Genomic DNA, 24,311 nt, shown 5'->3' with positions numbered 1-24,311 from the left:
TTGGATGCATATGAGTGTCTCTCGCTTTATGAGCGTCACGGTTTGGTTCCATTCACTCATACACGTCTTTCAAAACAAGCTGTTGTGCCTAAAGTTCCCATCATGGTCCCAACCGCTTGTTGGTTAAGCAAACCAGCATGGTTGCGATGAGGGGTGGGCGGCACAAGCAAAATTTTATATAATGATATGAGTCATTTAATACCATGCTATGCAGAAATGAATAAGTCGGACCCAGTCCAGAAAAGCTTCACATTATGTTACACTTAGGTTGAAGACAAAAGACTCAAAACAGTGTAACTAATATTGTAACTGATAGTTCAGATAGTTCTCTAAAATCTGATTGGATGAGCCACAAATGCCAGGGTAAATGGTGTTATTTTCAACGATTCGTAACTCTTCCATTAGCGAATCTTTTGATGCTTAATCTTTTACTTGTGGATTCAGTACTGGTGTTGCAGTGCCAGAGACATTCATTAAAGTTTTCCATTAAGACGAATGCACTTACAAGAACTGAGTGATGTTTGGTTCTGGTATTTTATTTACATTTTTTAAATTGAAACAGATTCAGAATATTTCAAGGGTATATCTAGATTATATATTCTAGACTAGAAAAACCATAACCATAAGTGTACAAAAACGTACAAAAAGAGCTTTCTGTTGATCGGCACTTTCTGCGAACTGTCTAAAGGTGTGGTTACATCACCGAAATTTCAGGAAAAATGGTCAGTTGTTTATTGTCAGTAGCAGGGCTGTCCCAAGCATGGCACAGGGCCTAGTGGGAGGTAGCGGAAGCAGGGTTCCCTCTCCATCCATTTATCGCGGTGCCTCCTCAAGCACGGGGCCTGGTGCAGTCACCCCTCCATAAGGACGGCTCTGCACTGAAAAAAATGTACTTAAAGGGTTAGTTCACCCAAAAATGAAAATTCTTTATTACGTACCCTCATGCCATTCCACACCCCTAAGACCTTTGTTATTCTTCGGAACACAAATTAAGATATTTTAGTTGAAATCCGATGGCTCAGTGAGGCCTTCATAGGGAGCAATGACATTTCCTCTCTCAAGATCCATAAAGGTACTAAAAACATATTTAAATCAGTGCATGTGAGTACAGTGGTTCAATATTAATATTCTAAAGTGGCGAGAATATTTTTGGTGCGCCAAAAAAACAAACAAAATAACGACTTATTTAGTGATGGCTGATTTCAAAACACTGCTTCATGAAGCATCGGAGCACAAATGAATCAGTGTGTCGAATCATGATTCAGATCGCGTGTCAAACTGCCAACGGCTGAAATCACGTGACTTTGGTGCTCCGAACAGCTGATTCGATACACTGATTCATTATGCTCCGATGCTTCCTGAAGCAGTTTTTTGAAATCGGCCATCACTAAATAAGTGGTTATTTAGTTTTTTTTTTGGCGCACCAAAAATATTCTTGTCGCTTTATAATATTAATATTGAACCACTGTACTCGATTTAAATATGTTTTTAGTACCTTTATGGATCTTGAGAGAGGAAGTGTCATTGCTCCCAATGCAGGCCTCGCAGAGCCATCGGATTTCATCTAAAATATCTTAATTTGTGTTCCGAAGATTAACGAAGGTCTTACGGGTGTGGAACGGCATGAGGGTAAGTAATAAATTACAGATTTTTCATTTTTGGGTGAACTAACCCTTTAATTTTTCTTTCACAAGTTTTTGCACACAGATTTTTTAAAAGTAAATTTCACATATGGAATTCACAATATAACACTCAATTAAAGGATGCTTTTAAAGTGTGTGCTTTACTTAGAAACATCTAAGTAAATAATACAGCAGATATTGCGTAGACAACATATCTACATAATAGAAGTAACGTGGTACCTACCCGAACACAGAGACCTCAATACTTGGTACACAATACACAATGACGGTAACATTCGATGGATCGTTTTTGAGTTTGATTGTGTCATTTTGAGTAGAAAATTAACTCCAGATGTCACAAATGGCAAATTACTAAACAATGATAAAACACTGCAAATACAACTGGAAAACAGCGGAAAAAAGCAACCTTTTTAATTATTCATGCCCCAGTGCATGATGGGAACACCAGTATCAGAAAATTGAGTAGGTTTTACTTAATTTTATAACTTTGATGTTTCTGCTTAAATTTCTACAAGCTTGAATTGAGTACTAATATAGAATTTACTTTTTAAATTCTTGCCTGAACTAACTTTTTCATGTAGAAATATCATTTGTTTTTTCTGTAGTACTTCAGAATCACTTTTATCAGTGTGGTCAGTAGTGTAGGGGTGTATGAAGCACAGCTCACTCAGAAGTCATTTTCAAAGCAAGCAGCTTTCTGTTGATCGACGTGGCAAATTCTCATGACCAACTGAACCCGATGCGAAATCTGTGCGGTCAGATGTTTCACTCTCATGTGAAATTCTCGATCATGTGGATTCCTATTGAAGCAACTGGATTTTGCCCTTAAATATTTGCCGAACAACAGTAAATGTGTCCGCGACTTGACATCGTCGTTTTTACAGAATCCAAAACAGGTGATTTTATTCAGGTGTGTGTAAAGTGTCTCGCTTTAGTCTATTATTTCCTCCAGCAAGATTTTGAATTTGAATTCTTTATTGATGCGGCACAAAGTTAAATCATGGTTTGACAACCATAAATGGCTAACTTCCACAATGTATTTTGCCTTAAAAACACGATATATCTAAATAAATATATCTGTCGTCATAGCACACAGTCCTAGTTGCGGCCTTCACTCAGCTGTGAGTGAAAAAGCAAGAGACAGAGAGAGATTCAGACAGTTCAAGTGAACACTAAACAAAGACTTTAACTCCTCTATTATGTCTCTATAGACATCCAATTAAATCACTTGAAGGTTTACATTATTCTTTAATGATAGCAAGTCAGATTATAGCCTGGTGAAATCTTAATGCATCACACTCTTTTCGGTAAAAGTGGCCTTGTCTTCTGTAATGAGATATGCGCTGTGAAATGTTAATTACACGCAGGGCGAGAAGCAAGAACTGCTTCCAGTTCTGACCCCATTTCTATTCTTTTAATAACAATTACTTGAAGAGAAAGTGGGTTAGAAGAAAATGTAGAGACTTCACTCGGCCACACATCTGAGACAAAGAAAGCCCTATGCGAACACACCTCACACTTGCGTTGTACGCTGAACCGCCGATATCAGATACTCTGTCTAATATTCTTTCCCACCTTGTCTTGAATTCTAACCAGACCCAGACGGAACATTCTACGGAATTCTGCGGAACGGATTTAAACAAGGTAGAAGGTGTTAAATCGACCGGAGAGTTGCTGATTAAATTAGCCAAAATATGTCAACTTTGTGAATGACGAGAGCTCTAATTCTGTGGAAATCAGCAGAGTTCTGCACTCACACATTCCATGTTAGAATCTTTTTCATATTATGAATAATAATGAGCTGCACTTGCAGCGTGTATTCACGCCAGGCACGGACTGACAGATGATTAAGAGTATTTCTACACTTAGGGTACATCTAACTCCAAGTAAGAACGAATTTGGTCTTCTGTGCGTAGCGGCTGTTATGAATAACAGTAATTGTTCGGTCGCTCGCCGCCTTTGCGCCTTTGCCAACTGGCACCTGCTCCCCCACATGTCACATGACACTACAGCTGTGTCCACATGTTCCCCGGGTCACCACATCAGTGCGGATAATGCCTGCTTTTGATCAGTCCCCCTGACTTTTTCCAAATGATCTCATCATATTACCGCAGATTGCTACCTATTACGGAGCGATAGTCATTCGGCAATTTAGCTGCGAAAATTGCTCAGCTCTGAGGCTAATTTCGGCGCTGACATTTTACTGCGCCGCTGCTGGATAGACAGCAAATGACAAAGAGTAATTAACACTAAATGAGTCCCTCGTTTTGTGTGTGTTTAAAGGTCTAGCCCATTCATTGAGTTCTCTTGTCTGACCCAGAAGGAATTAAACTTTGTGTTTGTCTATTAAAACAAAGGCGAACACAGCAGTGAGCTAAACAGCATAACTCAGGAGTCTAGGGTAATGCTACACTGCTTCAGGGACACTGTGAGATAATTGCTGTGTGTTGTGTGTGCCTTACACCCCATTTCCCTCGCACACAAAGAGCTTCACACACTCACAAAAAGAAACACATGGATTTATTGTGTCGCCTCACTTGCTGGTAATTTGTTTGTCGCCTTACAGAGGACATTATTGTGGTTAAGACTGAAGAAAAAAAAAAAAAAGACTGTGAGTGATTAGCTGTTTAGCATGATTGTGTTGCACGGCCAGTCAAATGAATGAGCCACTGGCTTTTTCCCAGGCATTGCATGACACCACTTCAGGAAGAAAAGCAATTCCAGTGCAGATTTATGCTGGCTCACTGACGTGAATTCACTTGTACATGATAGATGCTACCTCACTAGTTTGAACCATTTCGGCTTGTTTTTAACTCCGTATTGTCACTCTGAAGTAGCTTGATGAGTTGATTCTGTGGGTAACGGGGAGAAGACCTACACAAAAATACATTTTCATTCTCATGTCACCATTTTATCTAAGATGCATCATTCAAAAGAAGCTCAAAACCAAGTGCAAACAGAGCGACACGCGCAGAGAGTTATGAACTCATCTCCATTATGGACTGACCCTGGGATTTATGGAAGAGGAAGTTCGGACGAGGTAGTAAAAGTGAAATCATGATGACATTTAAATACGCTGCCTATTAAACGTACGAAAACAGAAGCTCCTCCTGCCAAAAATAACTCGGCGCGGCCCGCCGTCCAAGGCTAAAGTATGGTGCATCGATCAGACCGATAGATATTTCCCCATATGTCTCTCAGGCTCTGGAAAAATCTCCACAGGCTTATATATCGGGAATATTATCTATTAGGAGAGATGAAAACCTCCTTTCGTGGAAGGCTCGGATGCTAGAGATGAATAAGGCGGCCGTGGCTACAAGCTGCTTTGGGGTTTGGGAAAAAAGCCACCAGAGATGCCATTATTAGATATAACTCCACATTAGCGAATGAACGGCATTTGAATGATATACTAATGATGACCTATTGCGAGGGTCCTACAGGACTCAGCTGTGTTTAGGGCCAGAAGTATTGGCCTTTGATGAGGAAAAGCCAGACCACTTAATGGAGAGAGCTCTGCAGAGTGGCTCTGCCACCAAAACATATATGCATAATGGAAAAATAATGGAATTTATAATAATTTGTTTAGCTGGAGAGAGAAACAGAGGGAATTAGAGCTGCTTGGTGCCGCAGCCTGCAGACTACATGCACCTCTGCCATAACAAGATTAGAATTTAAACTATGGAGCGAAAGACTCTCTCTGGCTAGATGAAATATTAAAATAGGCCATGCCTTGGCGCTAGGCTGGAAAGCCTAGCTCTGTCTCTTTCTCCATGTGACATTTTCCAATTCTGACATATGCCTGCCAATCAAAGTGATTGACACCGAACACATCAGGCCACCTGAGCCGTTTCACGCGATGAATTGCAATGTGCCGCATAAGCATCTCTGCATACGTTACGCTTGCAGTATATACATCTGTTTTTATTCTTGTTTGGGAGCTGTAGCCCCCGAATGTCCCGTTCATAACTATTTGAATGCGAATTGTCATGAATTATCCACCGAGTTCCGGCTCGGCCAGCGGAGACTGGATTGAGCATCCTGGTGCGTCTGTTTATTTCACAGGGAGACGGGTTAAAAGGTTGTCAGAGTCTTCCTCAAGGCTTTCGGCTGACGCGGACACGTGTTTCCCTCCTGTGATCTTGCTGGAGCCGTGTGTGTTGTGCAGGGTGCGTCAGGAGGCATTTGGATCTAGAAAATCTCTGAATGATGCAGGAGGTGTGGAGCAGCGCCGTGACCTGGCCTCCAGGGAAAGAGACCTCCTCCAGACAGACCTCTACCTGCTATGTAAGCTCTATCTAAGCACTAAACAGACTGTCATATTGAATAAAGTTTGTATATATGAATGTGTATATTCAATGCCAGTACAAAGTACTGTTTCTCAAAGGTTTGTGTATGTGTCTGATTTGACTAAGAATGTGATGTATCATCGTAGTCATGACACAAAAGGCACTGAGCTGTATTGGCGAAGAGGAAGGTAAAGATTTTCACTCACTAATTTGTAATTGCCACCAGAGGGAGCTAGGATAGTAGCTTTGGGTTAGGATGAAATGAGAGCTGCCTCTGAAATGTTCTTTTCCTGGCCAACCAGATGGAATATTGCAACACCAAAATGCCATTTATGAAACATTATGAAAACCCTGGGTATTACAAAAGGGATTAAAACCAGGTTGTTGTTGTTGTTGTTGTTTTACTTACCTGTTCTTACTTGTAAATTATTGAAAAAATTTGAAAAATTAAAGCAAAAATAAAAAGAGTAATCAGAAGAAAACACCCAGTTAGTTTTTAAAATCATTAATATGCATAATAATAATAATAATTAGCATTCTAAATCTTTTTTCATGATTAGCACAAAATAAACTGACTTATCTATTATCTAGGCTTATTATTGGATTAATTAAAATATTACTATTAGTTATTATTATTATTATTGTTATACTACTACCACTAATATCTAGCATTCTAATTCAGGATTAGCACAAAAAAAATAATAAACCTACTTATTAATTATTAGACTGATTATTAGTAAAGTAAATTATTATAATTTTACTCATTATTATTAAGTAAAAAATATGAATATTAATTATTAATATTGTTTAATAAAAAAAAATCTTTTAAATAATAATAATTTTTAAATAATTTTTTGCTGCATAGCATAGTTGATTAGTTTTTTTGTGTTTATCATGAAGTAAGGATACTGCCGAGTTTCTCTAATATAGACTTTTGTTCGAAAGATTTGTCTTCACCTTTAGTACATTCAAGCCAAATCAAACTGCGATCAGATTCACTGCTGTTTTTCAAGGTAATGACAATCAAGTGAGTTTCACCGCTGTCTCAGCCAACAGAGTGCGTCATAAATGGAGATATCCCCGTCATATCTGCTGCAAGTCATGTTGTATTCCTCTCCCGCAGCCACAATTCAGCGAACGCATGGTGAAAAGCAAATTCCTTTCTTTATCATCTGATTCTAATTTTGATTTTAATTGTTGCCTAATGTCACGCCATAGCTTCCTGTCCATGATTCATCACTGAGGAATCTGTAGTGGCTTTGCCAGAAAGCTGTTTAGCAAGTGCATAACAGAACAGCCCAATAGAGATGTCCCTTTATTGACACTGTTAGAGCAGACTCACCCTCACCCCGTGTGTTTACACACACAAATGAGCACACAAGCACCCACACACACACACACACACACAGATGTCCTGAAATGTAAGTCTTACAGCTGCCAACTCTTTCCCTCCTCATACCTGGTGCATTCTCTGCATGTTACCCAGGACCGTTGTATCTGCTAATGATATGTTTATTTTCACTCAGTAGGTGTTCATACTGTAAAAACATAATGACCAGAAGCCCATTCTAAGGGTGTTAATTGGATTCAGGAGTTTTAAAACTTTGCAAGAATTTTGTCTCATATGTGAATGCTCTGAACGAACTCAAAAGCACAATTCATTTATTAATTCATTTAATTAATTTTATTATCGGTATAAAATGGATCAAAATTTGAATTTCAGTACGGTTTTAAGGTCAAACTTTGACATTGTCAAGCAGACTATTCACATCAGTTTTTGGTCCACTTAAATGGGGGTTGGAGGGGGGGGGGTCTAGTTCTGTTAAAAATACTCATTTGAAAATACTGTAGTCTATTAGCATGAACAATTGTTGAGGACCCACAAATATTGTCAAATAGGTATGATGCCACACTTTAGAGTTCGGTTTGCTTTTTTGTTTGGTTTTGGTAATGGCTCAACTAATATGGAACATACATTAACCCTACAAACAGTGTTAAGTTGGAACTTGTGTGAACGAGTACATTGATGGAAATCTAATCCATCTTTAGATAGAACAAAGAAAAAGGCTTAATTGATTGATTGATTGATTGATTGATTGATTGATCGATCGATTTTGGATTGATAAAATCTATCACGGTTTCCACAAAAACATGAAGCAGCAACTCAACTTTTTTCAACATTGATAATAAGAAGAAATATTTATTGAGCAGCAAATCAGCAACTTGGAATGATTTCTGAAGGATCATGTGACACTGAAGACTGGAGTATTGATGCTGAAAAATCACCTTTTTCATCACAAGAATAAAATTTTAAAATCTGTTAAAATAGAAAACAGTTATTTTACATTGTAATATTTTACATTATTACTGTTTTAACTTGTTTTTTTATTATTAAATAGTGAGCAGCCTTGGTGAGCATGAAATACTTTCAAAAACATCAAAAAAAACCTTACCAACACTAAACTTTTTAACAGTATTCTCTCTCTCTTTCTCTCATTATATATGAAATTGTTAGCAATTATTTTGTTAACAGCTTAGTTCTGTGTATATGCAAAACAGGCTGCTGTCACAGTATGTTCTCACAGTCCTGTGTAATTCCATGGAGTGTGTATGTGTGTGTTTGTATGTGAGAAACACTGAATGGGAGTGGAAGATACGGAGAGGCACGCTGAGATAATGAAAAAGAGACAATTCTTCCAGACACTGTCTCTTCTCATACTCTGCTTCTCCTTCTGTTGCACAGTTCTGTTTGGAGCCAAACAGTCAAGAATGTGGGGTATCATTTCCTGCAGAGAGATGACGTTCATGGAAAGGAGAAAAAAAGAGAAAGTGGCGAAGGAAAAAAAGCCCTCGCCAAAGGGAGGCTTAGTGGTGTCAGACTCAGGAAACAGAGTTTTCAGATTTGAGGGGTTAGAGACTGAATGTGTGGGGAGAAAGCACTGGAGCTTCCATGGAGTGTGTGTGTGTGAGGCCGAGAGCTGGCAGCTGTTGTGGTAGGGCAAGACTGGGCAGGCTCCGGTGCTCGGCCCCAGGGAAGCACCAAGCTGCCAAAGTGCCCTGGCAGGGGCCCGGGATGGGTCCGCAGGAACAGAAGAGCCTCTTTGTGCTCACCTTGCCAGCAGAAACCCGGCCTGCCTCCTCTCCTCCGCGCTCGGATCGGGTCTGCTCCGTTTTGCTGTGCTTAAAACACAATACGGCGACTCGCTAGCAGCGAAGCCGCAAATCAGAGCCAGGGTCTTGAAAAGAGACTCTTCTCTCGAGACGTTCTAGATTTAAATAAATGCACGACGAATTCAGAGCTTTCACGGACCAGATTGTCGGACCCGTACGTTCGGTCGGCCCGGCTTCAGAGGTGAGAGACGTCTGCCCACGTCTCCTTCAGTGGGCAACTCCGGAGTCAGCTGTCTAACAGCGCTTCTCAGCTCATTAAACGAAATCCCACAGCCCGCATAGAAGAATTTAAATGAGAACACGCGTTTGATGTGTGGGACTCCCCCCTCCTTACTGGCTCTCCGTATGTGGTATGGCCAGGAAGAGACTGGGTGGTAAACGCCTTGTTTAAGGCACTGACGGGTGAAGGTCTCGCAGGCCGACCTTGGGGAACTTAGCTGAAACTGTATATGTGTAAATCCATTGCAAATCCCCAGACCTTTTTTCTCCCTTACAGCCCGACTCCCTCAAGAAACTGGATCACTGCACTGTTTACAAGACCTCATGATTCATTTGGGATAAGGGGGCTTGACAAGGCAGGACCTGGGTCACTATTTGCAAAGATTGTAACCTAAAACCGAGGAGAAAAAAAATGTCTTTAATGAGGACATGAGGTAACTAGTATGGAATAATTGGACTTTAACCCTGTTTTCTTCCTCCTGAATACGGGAGAGAAGAATTTAGAGAGTTGGATTGGGTTGGAGTGATACACAATTGAAACCCTTTTTTTTTTGAGTAACTTCAAGATAACTCAGGAAACTTCAAGATATTGGTCAAAGATGACATTTAAGAGTGTCCATGATAAAGACAGGAAAGTACTCATTTTGAGTTTGAATTCACTTTGGTTCTATAGTTTTGAAAAACCTTTATACCTTTTTCAAGAAATAATTGTATGACTGATGTCATGTGGTGTAACCAAGTAAAACAACCTGAGCCTTGTCTTGTCATAAAAAAGACAAATTATCTGATACTTTAAGAGACTCATTGACTTTGAAGGATAGTCAGGAGGGTCTTCTGGGGGTCTTTCGGGATCATTTATTTATTTATCCACATATTGGTTGCACTACATGACTTTAATTTGGTGGATCAGTGAAGCCATTTGGATTAAAAAAAAATTTAAAATATTTTTCTAAAACGTTAAAGCTGCTGTCCATAACTTTTTTTGTGTTCAAAATGTACAAAAATTATATAATGAGAATGTACAACATGAATCCATTTTCCAAACCGTGTTTTTGTCTTACCCTGAATCATTATGGTAAACTTATAATAAGTGTTTATATTGGGACTATTTCAGACTGGACTGGTAGGACCCGCCACAGAGTATCACAGTAACTGCGTGACTCGCCATAGACATACACAGAGAAAAGTAGCTCCGGCTACAATGTTCTTCCACAAGACGCGTGCAGTTCTGTTTATTAATCACTAGAGGGCCAAAAAATGCGGACTGCAGCTTTAAATAAAAAAATGATATTACGCAAAAGTACTTGACAAGATTTTTGTTTTCAAGATTTTTTTCATTTTTAATTTTGTATAATATTAGAACAGTTGTATAACCCTGGTATTTTTGACTGAAGCAGTTTTGTTAAAATACAAAATTATACAAAAAAGGATTACGCAAAACTGCTTAAAGTTTTTTTTTTTTTTTCAAGAATTTTCTTCTTTTTAATTTAGTATCATATTAGAACAGTTACATAACCCTGATTTTTTTTTACTTTATGCAACCACCACCCAGTGGTTTTGTTTGCATGGTCCCGTCCTTTGTATACACTGTCATTATGTCTTACAGTTTATGAGCAACACCTTTTTGATATCAGGCTGCTCTCGCTACACTGCATTCCCTGTTGTCGTGTTATTTGATTATTTGGTACTCGCACAAAACCACAAGGTCGAAACAATCACCAGCTCATAAACTCCCTGATCGGGTTTGTACATGGAATCATATCCACATGGCCACTCGATAATGATCAAATCTGTGATAAGCAATACAAGATTTTATGGGATATTGCAGAACTTACCCACTTGGCACTTGAGCTTAAGGAGTCAGAATGGAAGATCTGAAGCTTCTATTTGAGTGTTTACGGAGGGCTCAAGGAGCTGGTGCGTTTCAGAGGAGCATCTTAACCCACCTCAAACCCCTTCATCCTCCTCCTCTCGCACCCCCTCCTCCTCCTCCAGCGCTCTCGGTCTCTATATCGGGTTTTGTAAGGGATTTGCCTCCCGAATCCCTCAAATCAACAGAGGATAGATGCCCATTGTGTTTAATCAAAGCACTTCCTTCCCATAATCCTTCAATTCTAACAGGAAGAATGGGAATGTGAAGGGGAATGCCATGGATGTAGCCCATGAAGGCCCACATTATCCAGTCTCATTTGGATTTCTCCAGCAGGCAGTGCCAGGGCCTGGTCCTTGTTTGTTGATATTTCATTTATCTGTTCTTTCTTACTTTGGTTTGTGTGTATTGGGCTGTTTGTATTGCCATTGCTGACATGTTCAGTTGTGGATAGATGTCAGCTCCCCAGTCATGTTTACATTGGAGAATAATTGACTTGTCACCTGTAGAAACCTGCTTATGGGTTTAAATCTGTAGCCGTGCTTGGCAACGTATGTGCATACTGTTTATGCCCCCGTCAGGTGAGAGCAGCAAAACGTGTTGGAGTTGGCTTGCCGTAATCCTGTTCGGTCTAGTAATCAAGTTAATCCTCGGGGACTCACCCTGTTTGCACTTTCTCCCATAAGTCCCTGGGGCAGTGCACCCACCTGACACCAAGGTATTCTAGACTGTTTTTACCACACTTGACAACACGGCGCTATGCATGGTACAAGTTCAGTACAAGCTATGCTCAGTTGACATAATGCTGACTACCTCAAAAATTAATTTCAACTTTTTTCTTTAAAAAAATTGGGGTTACACTGTGATACTTTCAATGGAATTGAATGGAGCCAGTACACTATTTTTCGTCAATAGGAAGGAATCCAATCCGATTCTGTTTATATGAACACTAAACATTGCAAATCCGATTCACGTATTTGTTTACATGTGTATTACGTGTATTCCAAAATTTCAGCAGTCAAACATTCAGAACCGTTTTTGCCTTTATGACATATCTAAAAAGAAAGCTGACATTTATGTCAGAAGACCTTTTACCAAAAATATTCAGTCTCCTTCATTGACCAGTTCGAGACTGACCAATGTGAGACATTAACAAACTTGCACATTCATAAGTTGTAAAATGTATGTAAAGATATGCATCACTGCGTACGTGTGCAATGTTTTTTTGATTCCAATTGACAAAATAGTCAGATTCAAGTGTTTTTTTTTTTTTTTTTCAGCCCAGGCTCATTAGAAAAGCATACCTGTGGGAACATTTTTGCCAAACAAAAATACATAGCGCCACGTTTCAATGTGCTAAAAGCGTGTTTAGTTTTTTTCTAAATAGATGAACGTAAATATTGTACGTTTTATATTACGTTGGTTTTGTACGTATAACTGCAGTTCTGATTTGAAATGTCTGGTGAGTGGCGCTAAAAGTGTAATGCTCCATTACATTTTAAAATAACTTAGCCTACCATCTACACTACACCTAAACCTACCCGATAGTGTTAACAAAAGCAAATTTGACATAAAAACGCAATCATAAGCATGCCATTTTAGCTTGTTTTTGATTTCTCAAAGAGAAATTAAAAAAAAGAAAGCTCTTTTATTGTGAGTCATGTTTCACGGGATTCGTACCCAAAGCTTCCACATCCTAAGTACAATTCTGTACCAGCTGATATGTACGTATTGGTACGTAATTTCCACTGGTACACCACTATTACCACTAATACTCCCCCATACCCCCCCCCCCCCCCCCCCCCCCCCCCCCCCCCCCCAAACCACAATCACACACTATTACCAAATATTTCACTATTGTAGTATTGAGCTGTTTATGGATCACTTACTGATCTTTTCTGTGTAACATTATGTCCAATTTTGCAACTTTGTCTATGTCAACACAATGCCATTAAAAATAAAACCCTAAAATAAACCCTGAAACAGCTTTACAGATTAAGCAATACACAGTTTCAAAAAAATTGGCTCCATTTACTTCCATTGTAAGTGCTCCCTCCTAAGATTTATTTCACCTTTTAAAAAAGAAAATTGAGTAACGAGTCAATATAATTTCTAGAGCTAATCAACATTATTTCTACAAATGCTGTCGATTAAGCTTTACCTGTACTGAACCTCGAGGATTCCTTGAGCATGTTCTGCTGACTAAATGCATGTGCAGAATCCAGTTCCGAAAACAGTATGTCATCAGCAGACGGCAGGCAAGAGAAAGCGGAGAAAGCGAAATGGTTTAAGTTCACACGACATGGACTCTTGGTGGATCATTCATCCTTTACTCTGGACCACAAGCCTGGGCTCCGATCCAACCAGATCTCAGCCAAGGCCTTTCCATGGGCCTGTATTACTCCTGAGGGAAAGGTATCTAAGCCTTCTTCACTGCACAATTTCCCAATGTCTTTCTACTTGAGTGGGTGGCCCCCGTGTGCCCTGGCTTCTGGTCTTTCGGTGACGGAGACCGCTCTCTGCTCTGGAGGAGGTGAAATCAAATCCCGCTGTCGGAGACAGCAGCAAACGGCAGGAGACCATAGAGTGAAGATTAAAGATCCATCTCATATTTTCCCTCCATGTGCACTGAATAAGCATTGTAATCCGTGGAATCAAATGCTTCTAATGTACCCCTCAAGGGTCATGATATCTTGCATGTGACATTTAGCTATTTTAAAACATTTTCCCATCTCATATCAAATGCTGACAGTGAAGCCTGAACAGAATACTATGTGTTGTCTACGCTGAATGTCTGACAATGACATTACCTTGGATCTCATGCATTTCAGCTTGAATTGTAAACGGATACTTCTGTATGTGATGTGTAAATTGATATTGATGATCAAAGTAAACAATGTGACCCTTCATATGAAGCTTTGATTTGAACCTTTTGAAGAGAGTCCAAACCAATTAATGAAGTTTGGAGTTGAGTCCCAGGAGCTTCATTAGAATCCCGAACGGTGATTTCAAAGACAGCTGCCATTCCTCTCCTCTCCTGGGTTTCCTCTCAACTTCATTCAGCACTTTCAGTACTAGACAACTAACGGTTTGTTTCATCTCATAATTTGTTGAAGAAACCCAGCAATTGCTGAATTGGAGTATGAATGCCAAATGATGTTTCAGTTTCTTCATGGAACATGACGTTGTCAAACAAGGACAAATGGCCTTCTTCCTGAGAAAGATTAATGATAGCTGGTAATCTGACTAGGGTAGTTTAAGAAAGGAACAGGTTTGCTGGATATTGATAGCTATTCCCATTTTGGGCCATTCTCCAAGGAAACAGGAAGTGGTCAATGAGACTGCTGATTTTAGGAGGAAATGCATTATAGCTGTTTGTGTCAACTGGGACTGCATTTAGATTTTTAAGTTGACTTAAGAAAAACAAATCTAGACAAATAGATATATCATTAAGTTATTTTCATGAATTTGCCATTTGCTGAAAATCTTCTGCGTACAGCTCTCAACCTTTATTTGCACTTTTGAAATTCCAAACTTGGTATTTCAGTATTGCTTATATGACTAGAGCGAAACAATGGCTTTTAAAAATGTGTTTTTAAAGCTCCAGAGATGCACAATTTGTACAAAAATGTTGTGATTATACATCAATATCACCATAATACTTCTACTACTACTACTACTAATAGGAAAACAGTGCTAACAAGTGTTGGAAAATGGGCAAAATCTATGGACTAAGAGAAAAAATGTCCTGTGCCTTTGGATGTCAGAATCGAATTTTTAATCGATTTTTTTATAGAATACAATCGTTTAAGATACCCTTTTTAAACCTATTACATTTTACATAGTTAACATAACATAACATTTTGATCTCACAATTCTGATTTTTTGCTCACAATTGCAATTTTATATCATAATTCTGGGGGAAAAAGTCTGAGTTGCGGGATATAAACTCAAATAAGTTTTAAAAGACAGAATAACGAGTTTATATCTCGCAATTCTAATTTTTCTTCTCAGAATTGCGAGATAAAAAGTCAGAATTGTGAGACATAAACTCCAAATTACCTTTTTTTAAATTCTTTTATTCCGTAGCTTCCATAGACTGCTACTGCTGTATTGCGATTTCAGTTTTCTTTTGATTAACTGAGTTGCCCTGTATCAAACTTGGCATGATGTGTCCTTTTTGAATATGCACAAGCATAAATGAGATTTGAGGAACAAATTCAGTTTCACGCAAAGGGCTTCAGAAGACTTAAAATACAGTGCACGAGTCGTTGTATGGGATTTCAACACGATCTCACGGCAATTCGTATGTATTTTACGACCTCACTTGTAGGACCTCACTTGTACGAGTTTGTATGTTTATTTGCTAAATCGTACTTATTTTATGAGTTGCCAAATTCGTATAAATTCGTGCGAATGAACAACCCCTAAAACCTACCCGTCACTGAGGTTTAGACAAAATGTAAGAATTCGTACGAGTGAGGTTGTACAAATTCATATGAATTAGCCACCTCATAAAATACGTACGAATTGGTCGTGAGATAGCGTTGTTTATTTATATAGCCAGATATCATCAAAACTGATTACTGAACGAATTGCTAAATGAACTAATATTTGCACTAAAGTTCTCATTTCTTTGGAGAGTGGCTTTTCCGTCTGCTCTTCAACAGTGGCAGGGAAACCCCTCAGTTACACACACTTATGAAAAGCAGAGCAGCTTAACCGAGGCCGGCCTCCTGCAGGAGATTTTGTCAGTTTGCTTTTTTCCACCAGCAACAGGATCAGCCGTAAATACTCTCTTCCCAGGAGTGCGCATGGCTTCTCTTTTACACAGATTCACACACTCTCTATAGCTCTCTCTCTCTCTCTCCTTCCCTCTTTTTGTGGGTCCTACAAACAGTCCAACTCCTTTCTCAGCCATTGGTTCCTAACCTAGATCAAATGTTAGGGTTTAAAAAGCTAAAGTCTGATGTGGATGAGCAACTGCCCATAAAACACTTTAATCCCTAATGCTGTAATGTATTTAATTTCACACTCTCTGATGCTGTTGCCCCTTTTTAGGATTACTGAGGGTGGGGGCTGGGTCAGGGTCTGGGACAGTGGGGGCCACTCAAGCCCTTCCAATGCAAAAGATGAAGATTGAGGACGCCGCTCTAAAACAGTTGAGCTCTTCATAGAGCTGGATCCACAGAATGCCACTGCACTATTTGGATGCTTGTATTTAAATTGGAGCGGAGGGCTTTAAAGAGCAGGGGAATGCAATGATATCTGCATTGTCCTAAACCCTGCTTGAGAGACCCGGGCAAATCCCATTGTATGCGTGTTACTATGGAGCTTCATAAAGTTGAAGACCAATATAGTTGTGCCTTTATTAGATGAGGATCTGCACAGGCGGATAGGATATTGGATGCAATAATTCCCTGCAAGGAGCGCACACATAGCCTCTTTTATATCGCCCTCTAATATCCAATTTACGGGCAAGAGGACCTCAGCCAACTGAGCCCACTAAGTTAAAATGCAAAGTCTTCAGCGTGAGATGGAAGTAAGGCCAACTTTTCCTCTCTTGTGTTTGCCAACACTTTTGAGGTTTAAAGAAATATGAAACTTTTCTCTTTTTTTTTTTTCCCCCCCGTCTCATTTATGTGAGATAGATGCAACTGAACACAACAACTAACTCAGTGTAAGATGAAAACTTGCAGCTTATGTTGTTCGATAAAAGGGTTTATATCATGTTTGGATAACTGTGTTTAATTAAAAAAGTAAATTAAGAAGATGCCAAAGTTGGCAAAGTTATAGCACAGTTGGATATATTAGCCATTAACAGTTTCCTTTGGACCTACTAGAATCCTGTTATTCGGTTAAGGAAAATAGCTTAAACTTCACTTTGTGCTCTTAACAAAAAAAAAGAACAGACTTCTATCAGTTTAGACAAATCCTTAAGAGGCATTGTATTCAAATGCTTTAGTTCTCTAGTTCTTCTAAGTGCTATGTTTTACACACACACACACACACACACACACACACACACACACACACACACACACACACACACACACACACACACACACACACACACACAGAGTCACTTTCCACTTTCTTTTGCTGTCTAATTCTCCCATGGACCCTGATACAATCACTGCCAGCGGATGTATTTACTCATAACAAGGGCTTAGCTGCAGCCCTGTAAATAAGAATATATGGTGATTTATACGCTAAGCACTAAGGATTGTGTTGCCCTGCTGGTTTAGGCATTTTACACTTTGATAAACTCACCCGAGGCTCTCTGCCACTTTGGGTACTAAACCCCCCAGTGTTGACCCAGCCCTGCTGCCTTTTGCCCTATTAAGCAGGCAAAACCAATCTGATAAGCGCACATGCCGTTTTTTGGCTCAGTGTTATTCGTGCTTGCCATGTAGGTTCTAGTTTGGAGTTGTTGTGATGATGATTTTTGCAAAAATATCACTGAAAGCAACAACAGAATCAGTTATCTTGACAAAAAAGCAAACCCATTGTAAAGTTCCACAAGAATGCTGTTGTCACCAACACAGCTGACACAAAAGCTTGAAATGGGGACGTTTACTGCATTCATTATTTACTTTTGTGAATGCAAAAGCTAATGACAGTGGGCAACAGTCATAAAACAATCGTTCATCTTATTTGATCATTTCTACTTGATGGCTTCATGGCCAAGAAAATGGAATGAAATACTGGGCATGTCAATAGTGGATCCATAATGACTGTGCTATTTGGCTTTTGCTTTAGAATAATTTAAAAGCTCAGTAATCAATAACTAATCTTGGCTATAGTCAGATGAAATGAAATAAAGTGGTAAATGATGAGGCACACTATCATAAGATACACTCACACCTCCCTTAGGAAAAATCACTATCACAATGACTAATTTGAAAAAATAGAAAAATTCCCCGGCATTGTCTGCCGTTTGGGCGAAAATCTGCTCAATTCTGCGGAATACATTTAAACATGACACAATTTGTTAAATGAGCTGAGCGTACTACACACTGCATAAAGTCTTTTTCTAAATGACTGTTTGTCTTGCTTTCCAACAACAACAAAAATCTAAATGTCCTTAAAACAAGATAAATTTACCTGAAGTAAATCTGCACAACATATTAAGACTGATTTCTTATACTTAAACTACGTGAGGAAAATATACTAATGCATGAAAACAAAATACACATATATTAAAATCTATGAGAATGAGTCTTAACTAGTTTTTTACTTGGTTTAAGGATACTTAAAGTTGTACTTTTTTTTACTAATGGTAGTAAAATTAGATATTTTTAGAAACAAGACTTGACATTTACGTGAAAAGAAAGCATTATAAAAACATTAGGCAAAATAAAAATATTTTGCAGAACTTTATAAAAGATCTTGATTCTCTGGAAACCTGCAAATTATTTCTGCAAGTACAGATTGCCTTGTGGGTCTGCTCATTTCTGAGGATTTTAAACTTCACAATCTGGAGCAATACAGAAAGTAGCAAAAACTGTTAGTCTGGGATCATGCTGAACTTCTACATGTGTGCATTTACAGTGGCCCTGAAAGAATTTGCAAACCAATCTCACAGCAATTCACACGTATTTTACGAGGTGGCTAATTTGTACGTTTTTAACCAAATTGTACCAGTGGTGTAACTTTGTTTTGAAAAGTGGGTGGGACATACATACAGTGATATGTACAGTAACAGTTGCAGAAAAATAAATGTCCAGAAATCAGTTTCAGTAGTACATTTGGTTTAATTTGTCAACACTAGTGTTAATTTCGTCAGACGAGACGAGACGAAATATGTTCGTCAACGACCTTTTTTTTCATGACTAAGACGAGACGATGACAAGACTGCACCACTGTCCAAAAATGCTGACTAAGACTAAATTAACATGCATTATTGTTGACGAAAAAAGACGAGACGAAAATGTTTTGTATAAAATAAAAACTAAGATAAAATCTCTCTTCATTTTCGTCTACAATCGTCTCTGCTTTTTCATCAGCTGTTACGCCTTTAAAATATTCAGAACGAGTTCGCGGCTTCTTGCTGTTGCTCAAGTTAAGCCTCATTGAAGCCTTGTTTACACTGCATGCGTGTGCGGCTCGTTACGGCTCCGGCAAGGTGTTGTTCCGTCCTCTGCGCGATGTCAACTCAAACAAAGAAATTTCAAGTTTTTCAACTTCGAATCTCTTGTTGTCAGTTTCTAGTGATGTAAAATATGAGCGGGAGTTTACACAGGGTGATTATTTTGACTTTGTTTTGTATTTGAGCTTTGCGTCTTGGAGGCGAGGTGCCTATCTTTAGCGAAGCGGCGCGTCGAGCCGCTTCTGGGACGCTTCTCAAACGCACCGCGGCGCAGCTGGTGTAAACACAAGCATTGACTAGAGTGGCCGTGTATCAGCTCCGGTAGCCGCGTCGCAGCGGTAACGAGCCGCACACGCGTGCAGTGTAAACGAGGCTTTACAGGTCTCATACGCCTGTGGCTGCAACACGAAACTGCTGAACACACAACACCCAAAGCGAACACGAGTGACGAGCGACGACGACATGCTAGCTTTTGAATTGTGATGGTTAAAATAAAATACTCTTCAGAACAGGTTAATCATTTGTGAATGTGTCTCCTAAATCAGAAATTGAAAGCCAGACACGTTTAACATTTGCATTCAACAAAAATCTTTCAACAAGTGTATTTTGTCAGTTAATTATGACATTTAACCAACCTAATCTCAGTAATAATGTGTTATTTTTAAAAAAAAGACTACAATTTTTTGACTAAAACTAGACTAAAATTAAAAGACTTTTAGTCGACTAAGACTTGACTAAGATAACTTGAGTTTTCTTTTGACTAAAACTAGACTAAAATGATGAGACGTTTAGTCGACTAAAACTTGACTAACAAAAAAAGATATGTGAATGACTAAATATGACTAAAACTAACAAGGACATTTGGCACAAGACTAAGACTAAGACTAAATTAAAAATAGGTGACGAAATTAACACTAGTCAACACAGAAGTCATGTTTAACGTTTCATGCTGACATCTATTATAATACAATATGTTAGTCCCAAGATTCTTCACGTTAGTGAATAAATATATAGATTCGCACTCAAGGCTTGTGTTCCTTAATGGTCTAGTGGTAGACCTTTTGTTAAGCATGTCAGAAAGGTTCTGGGTTCTAATCCGCCCTCATATCGTTTTTTTTTTTTTTTCTCTCATTAAATTCAAAGATGTTCATCTGTTAATCAATGCATTTTGTTTCCTGATTTCACTGGAATCAACAGAGAGTATCCACACAACAGCTTTAAGCGATTAAAGTGTTTGTCTGTGTGAAGGCTGCACTAGCCAAGCGCCAAGAGAACACTGTTCTGTTGCGCCACTGATAACAGCGGCAATGAGCACTCAGCATGATTTCAAAAACAGCATTCCAGCGCCAGATCACTTTTTATTTAACACAGATGAATGCAAATGGAAATGTTTATTTTGTATTTAGTGCATCCGTGCCGCGAGATGTTCCAAAAAGTGGTGGGGACAATATTGACTCTGGCAAAAACTTTTGGGGACATGTCCCACCTGTCCCCGCAAATTACACCTATGAATCGTACGTATTTTACAAGTTGCCAAATTCGTATGAATTCGTACGAATGATCTACCCCTAACCCCACCCCTAAACCTACCCGTGACTGGGGTTTAGTTTGAACACTTTTGAACACTGTCTGAATACTATTGCATTAAAATATGAATGAAGTGGCATCTGCAAACAGACAGCACACAAGTTTTTGGAGACGTTTTTGCAATGTCCGTTAATCAACTGGTGTTTTGATGATTTTTGGTGGATATATGAAGTCACTTCTCAAATTTATAGATGCGTCCTATCCGATTAACCACATGTGTAGAAAATCACACGAACTATCAACATGATTGACTGACAGTATTATCTATTTTCTATTATTTTATCTATTAGCTTATCATTTAAAACCAAAAAAGCACGCTTTTGTGAAGTCCAAACACTGTATGTAAAGGACATGACTTTCACAGTGCAACATTTGAGACATGCAGTTCGGCTGCTTGCATTTATTAGCACAGGCCCATCTGTAAATGTTTCTGGAGCTTTAGTGTATAGTATTTAGTGGACATGCTCACAGCTGCTTTGAAACAGACCACTGCTTTGTGCAGTCACCCTGTGCCCTCTATGACCTCTACCTGCACTGCAGAGCAAACAGAGTCAGGAGAAGAGAAAGGATGAGAGAGAGAGAGTGAGAGAGGAGGGCGCTGGTGGAGCTCTGTTAATTCTTCCATATCTAAGCCTCTTTGCTGAGGCTCTCTTTGTCTTCAAAGTCCGAGTCATTAAGGACTAATCCTATCACTCCACCTAATCTGAAGTCGTGGAGTCAGAGTCCAGCTTTCCCTAAAATGGCCTTTGTAGAGCCCAAATAGACATGGTTAAGTTTTAGTCAAGAGCATCCAAAAGTGCCCCTCTCCTCTATTTTGTGACCCCGGTCCTTCAGGCTCAGTCCTCCCCAAAAATTTAATGGAGTGCTGTTAATGAATCTTCCCCTCTGCTCTCTATTCAGTCCAGCTCATGGGTCTACAGGCCCCACAGGGGGGGAAAAAAGAGCACCGCTCAGTTTCACAAAAAGCAAGGTTTAAGGCCTGGCGTATACTGGCGAAATCGAAGAACAAAATCAGTTCGAATGAAATCGGGACAAAACGAAGTTCCCTTCGAGTTTGCTTCGGGCATTCAAAACAGCTGGTAAACACCTTCAAACTACCATTGGTCCTTGGCAATTACGTAATAATTTGTTGTGCTCTGGGGCTCTGCCATCTTTGACATGGAAATCTTTTCCGCTTCATTTCCTCTGTTTAGTCTGTTTTTATATATCTGTGCAATATAAATGGAAGTGATTTGACTTGACTGGAGTGTCTAATTGAAGAGCATGAGCAAACATATCCACATCGCTATCATCAGATGCTTTCTTACCTGCTGCTTTCTCAACGCTGTCTTTTTTTCTTTCTTTTTTTTTGAAAGGAAAGCGCATATATTTCCATATTAATCTAAATGCCAGCAGCGTCGTTAACAGTTTACTCCTGCAAAGGTGTTTTGAACCCCTTAACAAAGAATGAAAGAACTTTGGCTTTAGTATATAAGGGCCTTTATTTTATGGAAATCCCCATCGTAGACAATGAGATGGACATGTTCCTCCCTGATATCCAGATCGTCTCTTAATCAACATGTGCTTTTCAATGACAAATTCTTAGACTTGAACTTCCCATCCCGTCTGAACTTGAATATGTGGTTACATCCTTGTTTTGCAGTGTGCTTTATAGCAACATGACATCTGCCAGCATGGATTTTCCCCCAGTTCTGTTTGAGGACAGCTGTTCCTAAACACACTGTTCAGGCATAGTTGTCTGGCGTATTAAACTGTTAAGAGAGCATTGCTCAAATAGTTCAAACCATTTGATTCTGGAGAGCACTGGAGGAAAGTGTTTACATAGTGTCTTTCTGGGGCTTGTTAGCCCGGCCGTTGCAGAGAGAGTTGGGTCTGCTCTGGTGAACTGGAGTGCTTTTGGCAGTTACCCACCCTGCTTGACTAAATGTGGCTTAATTAGGCTCAGACAAAACTTTGTAAACATGTTAAGGTAGCCTGCTGGTTTATGTGTTTCTTATCAAGAGCTGAAGCAATAAAAATGAATGATAAAGAAGTAACCCAAGCAGATACTCGATTGACTGGTAAGTGAAGAACTTCTTGATCTCTATATGTTTACACTTGTTTTGTCTTTCCTCATGCTTGTGAGAGCCAAGTTTTTAAAAATGTCCTGGCAAGAAACTTGTCATGAATATGTCTGGGTCATATTTCATGCCAATATCAAATGAAATAAATATTATTAGAACCATTTATTTATTTATTTATGTATTTATTTTGCTTTTGTTGCCGTGACAGTTAAGCACATTTTCAACACTCATTTGTGCCTTCTTAATCCTAAATGCACCAATAGATGTGTACACTCTAAAAAACAAAATGCAAATTTGAGTCAAATATGGACAAACTCAACCACTGGGTTAAACATTTTATTTAACTATTTAACCCAATGGCTGGGTTTGTCCATATTTGACTCAAATTTGAGTTGATCAACCCAGCAATTTTTAGAGTGTAGAAAGATGCAAGAAAGAAAAAAAAAAAAAAACAGTTAAAATTCAATATGGAAATACATGCAAGTAAGAAGACTGATAGTATTTTGGTGTGCAGATATTACATTGAGTTCATTGCTGTTGGTTTGCAGTTGAATAGCAAACGAAGGCAAACAAAACTCCGGTCAAACTTTAGATTAGGGTCCAATTCTTACTATTAATGAACTATTAATGAACTATGACTTTTGCCTCAATAAACTCCTAATTACTGCTTATTAATAGTTAGTAAGGTAGTTGTTAAGTTTAGGTATTGGATATTAGGGGATGTAGAATAAGGTCATGCAGAATAAGGCATTAATATGTGCTTTATAAGTACTAATAAACAGCCAATATCCTAGCAATATGCATGCTAAGAGAAGCTAGTTAACAAGCATTAACTAGTTAATGAGAATTGGACCCAAAACTAAAGTGTTACCAAAAATTCTTAAAATGTAAATCGTTGGGAGATTTTTAAACTTTAATTTTAAGTTTCTCATATGTACAACAGAAATTTTAAATTTATCATCTTAATCAAATAAAAATAATAATAAAATACACAGTTGACATAAGATGACGTGACATGAAATTACACTACTGTTCAAAAGTTTGGTGTCGGTCAGGTTTTTTGATGTTTTTGAAAGAAGTTTCACATATATATATATATATAACATTTCACAGTTTACTTACATAAATGAACTATAGTGTCCTGCACCCACTAGGAAAATTATATAAAAAGTATCAAAAATGTCTGAATAATTTTTGGTTTGATTGCACTTAATTCATGCAAGTTCATTCAAGAGACAGATTTAGAATAAAAAACAACACAAAAATAAATGCAAAGTCATTTGCAACGCAGCTCTGCACTAACCTCCATGTAAAAGCATGAATTCTCATTTATTATCAGGTTTATCTAGCAGTATGGTTATGTTCTTTTTTATTTTACTG

At 38.7% G+C, this 24,311-nt stretch overlaps 1 protein-coding gene across 7 annotated transcripts in view; it reads left to right on the top strand.

Moving 5' to 3' along the window:
- The window catches only part of meis1b (Meis homeobox 1 b), a 139,524-nt gene that overhangs the window by 36,726 nt on the left and 78,487 nt on the right, over nt 1-24,311 (top strand). For 5 of the 7 annotated variants that reach the window (XR_007186836.1, XM_048205498.1, XM_048205501.1 and 2 more), the window contains exon 3: nt 5,706-5,927. The exons of 1 other annotated variant lie outside the window; for it this stretch is intronic. Coding sequence is in view for 2 of the 6 variants with exons in the window: in XM_048205498.1 (XP_048061455.1) it covers nt 5,847-5,927 (81 nt within the window). In the remaining 4 variants the exon portion in view is untranslated. Of the gene's footprint in view, nt 1-5,705; nt 5,928-22,676; nt 22,929-24,311 lie in introns of those variants that run through there. One more of the 7 variants, XM_048205503.1, reaches the window with a different exon arrangement.

Source organism: Megalobrama amblycephala, linkage group LG10, assembly GCF_018812025.1.
Source record: "Megalobrama amblycephala isolate DHTTF-2021 linkage group LG10, ASM1881202v1, whole genome shotgun sequence".
Taxonomy (NCBI): Eukaryota; Metazoa; Chordata; class Actinopteri; order Cypriniformes; family Xenocyprididae; genus Megalobrama; species Megalobrama amblycephala.
This window is presented reverse-complemented; position numbering and strand designations above follow the sequence as displayed.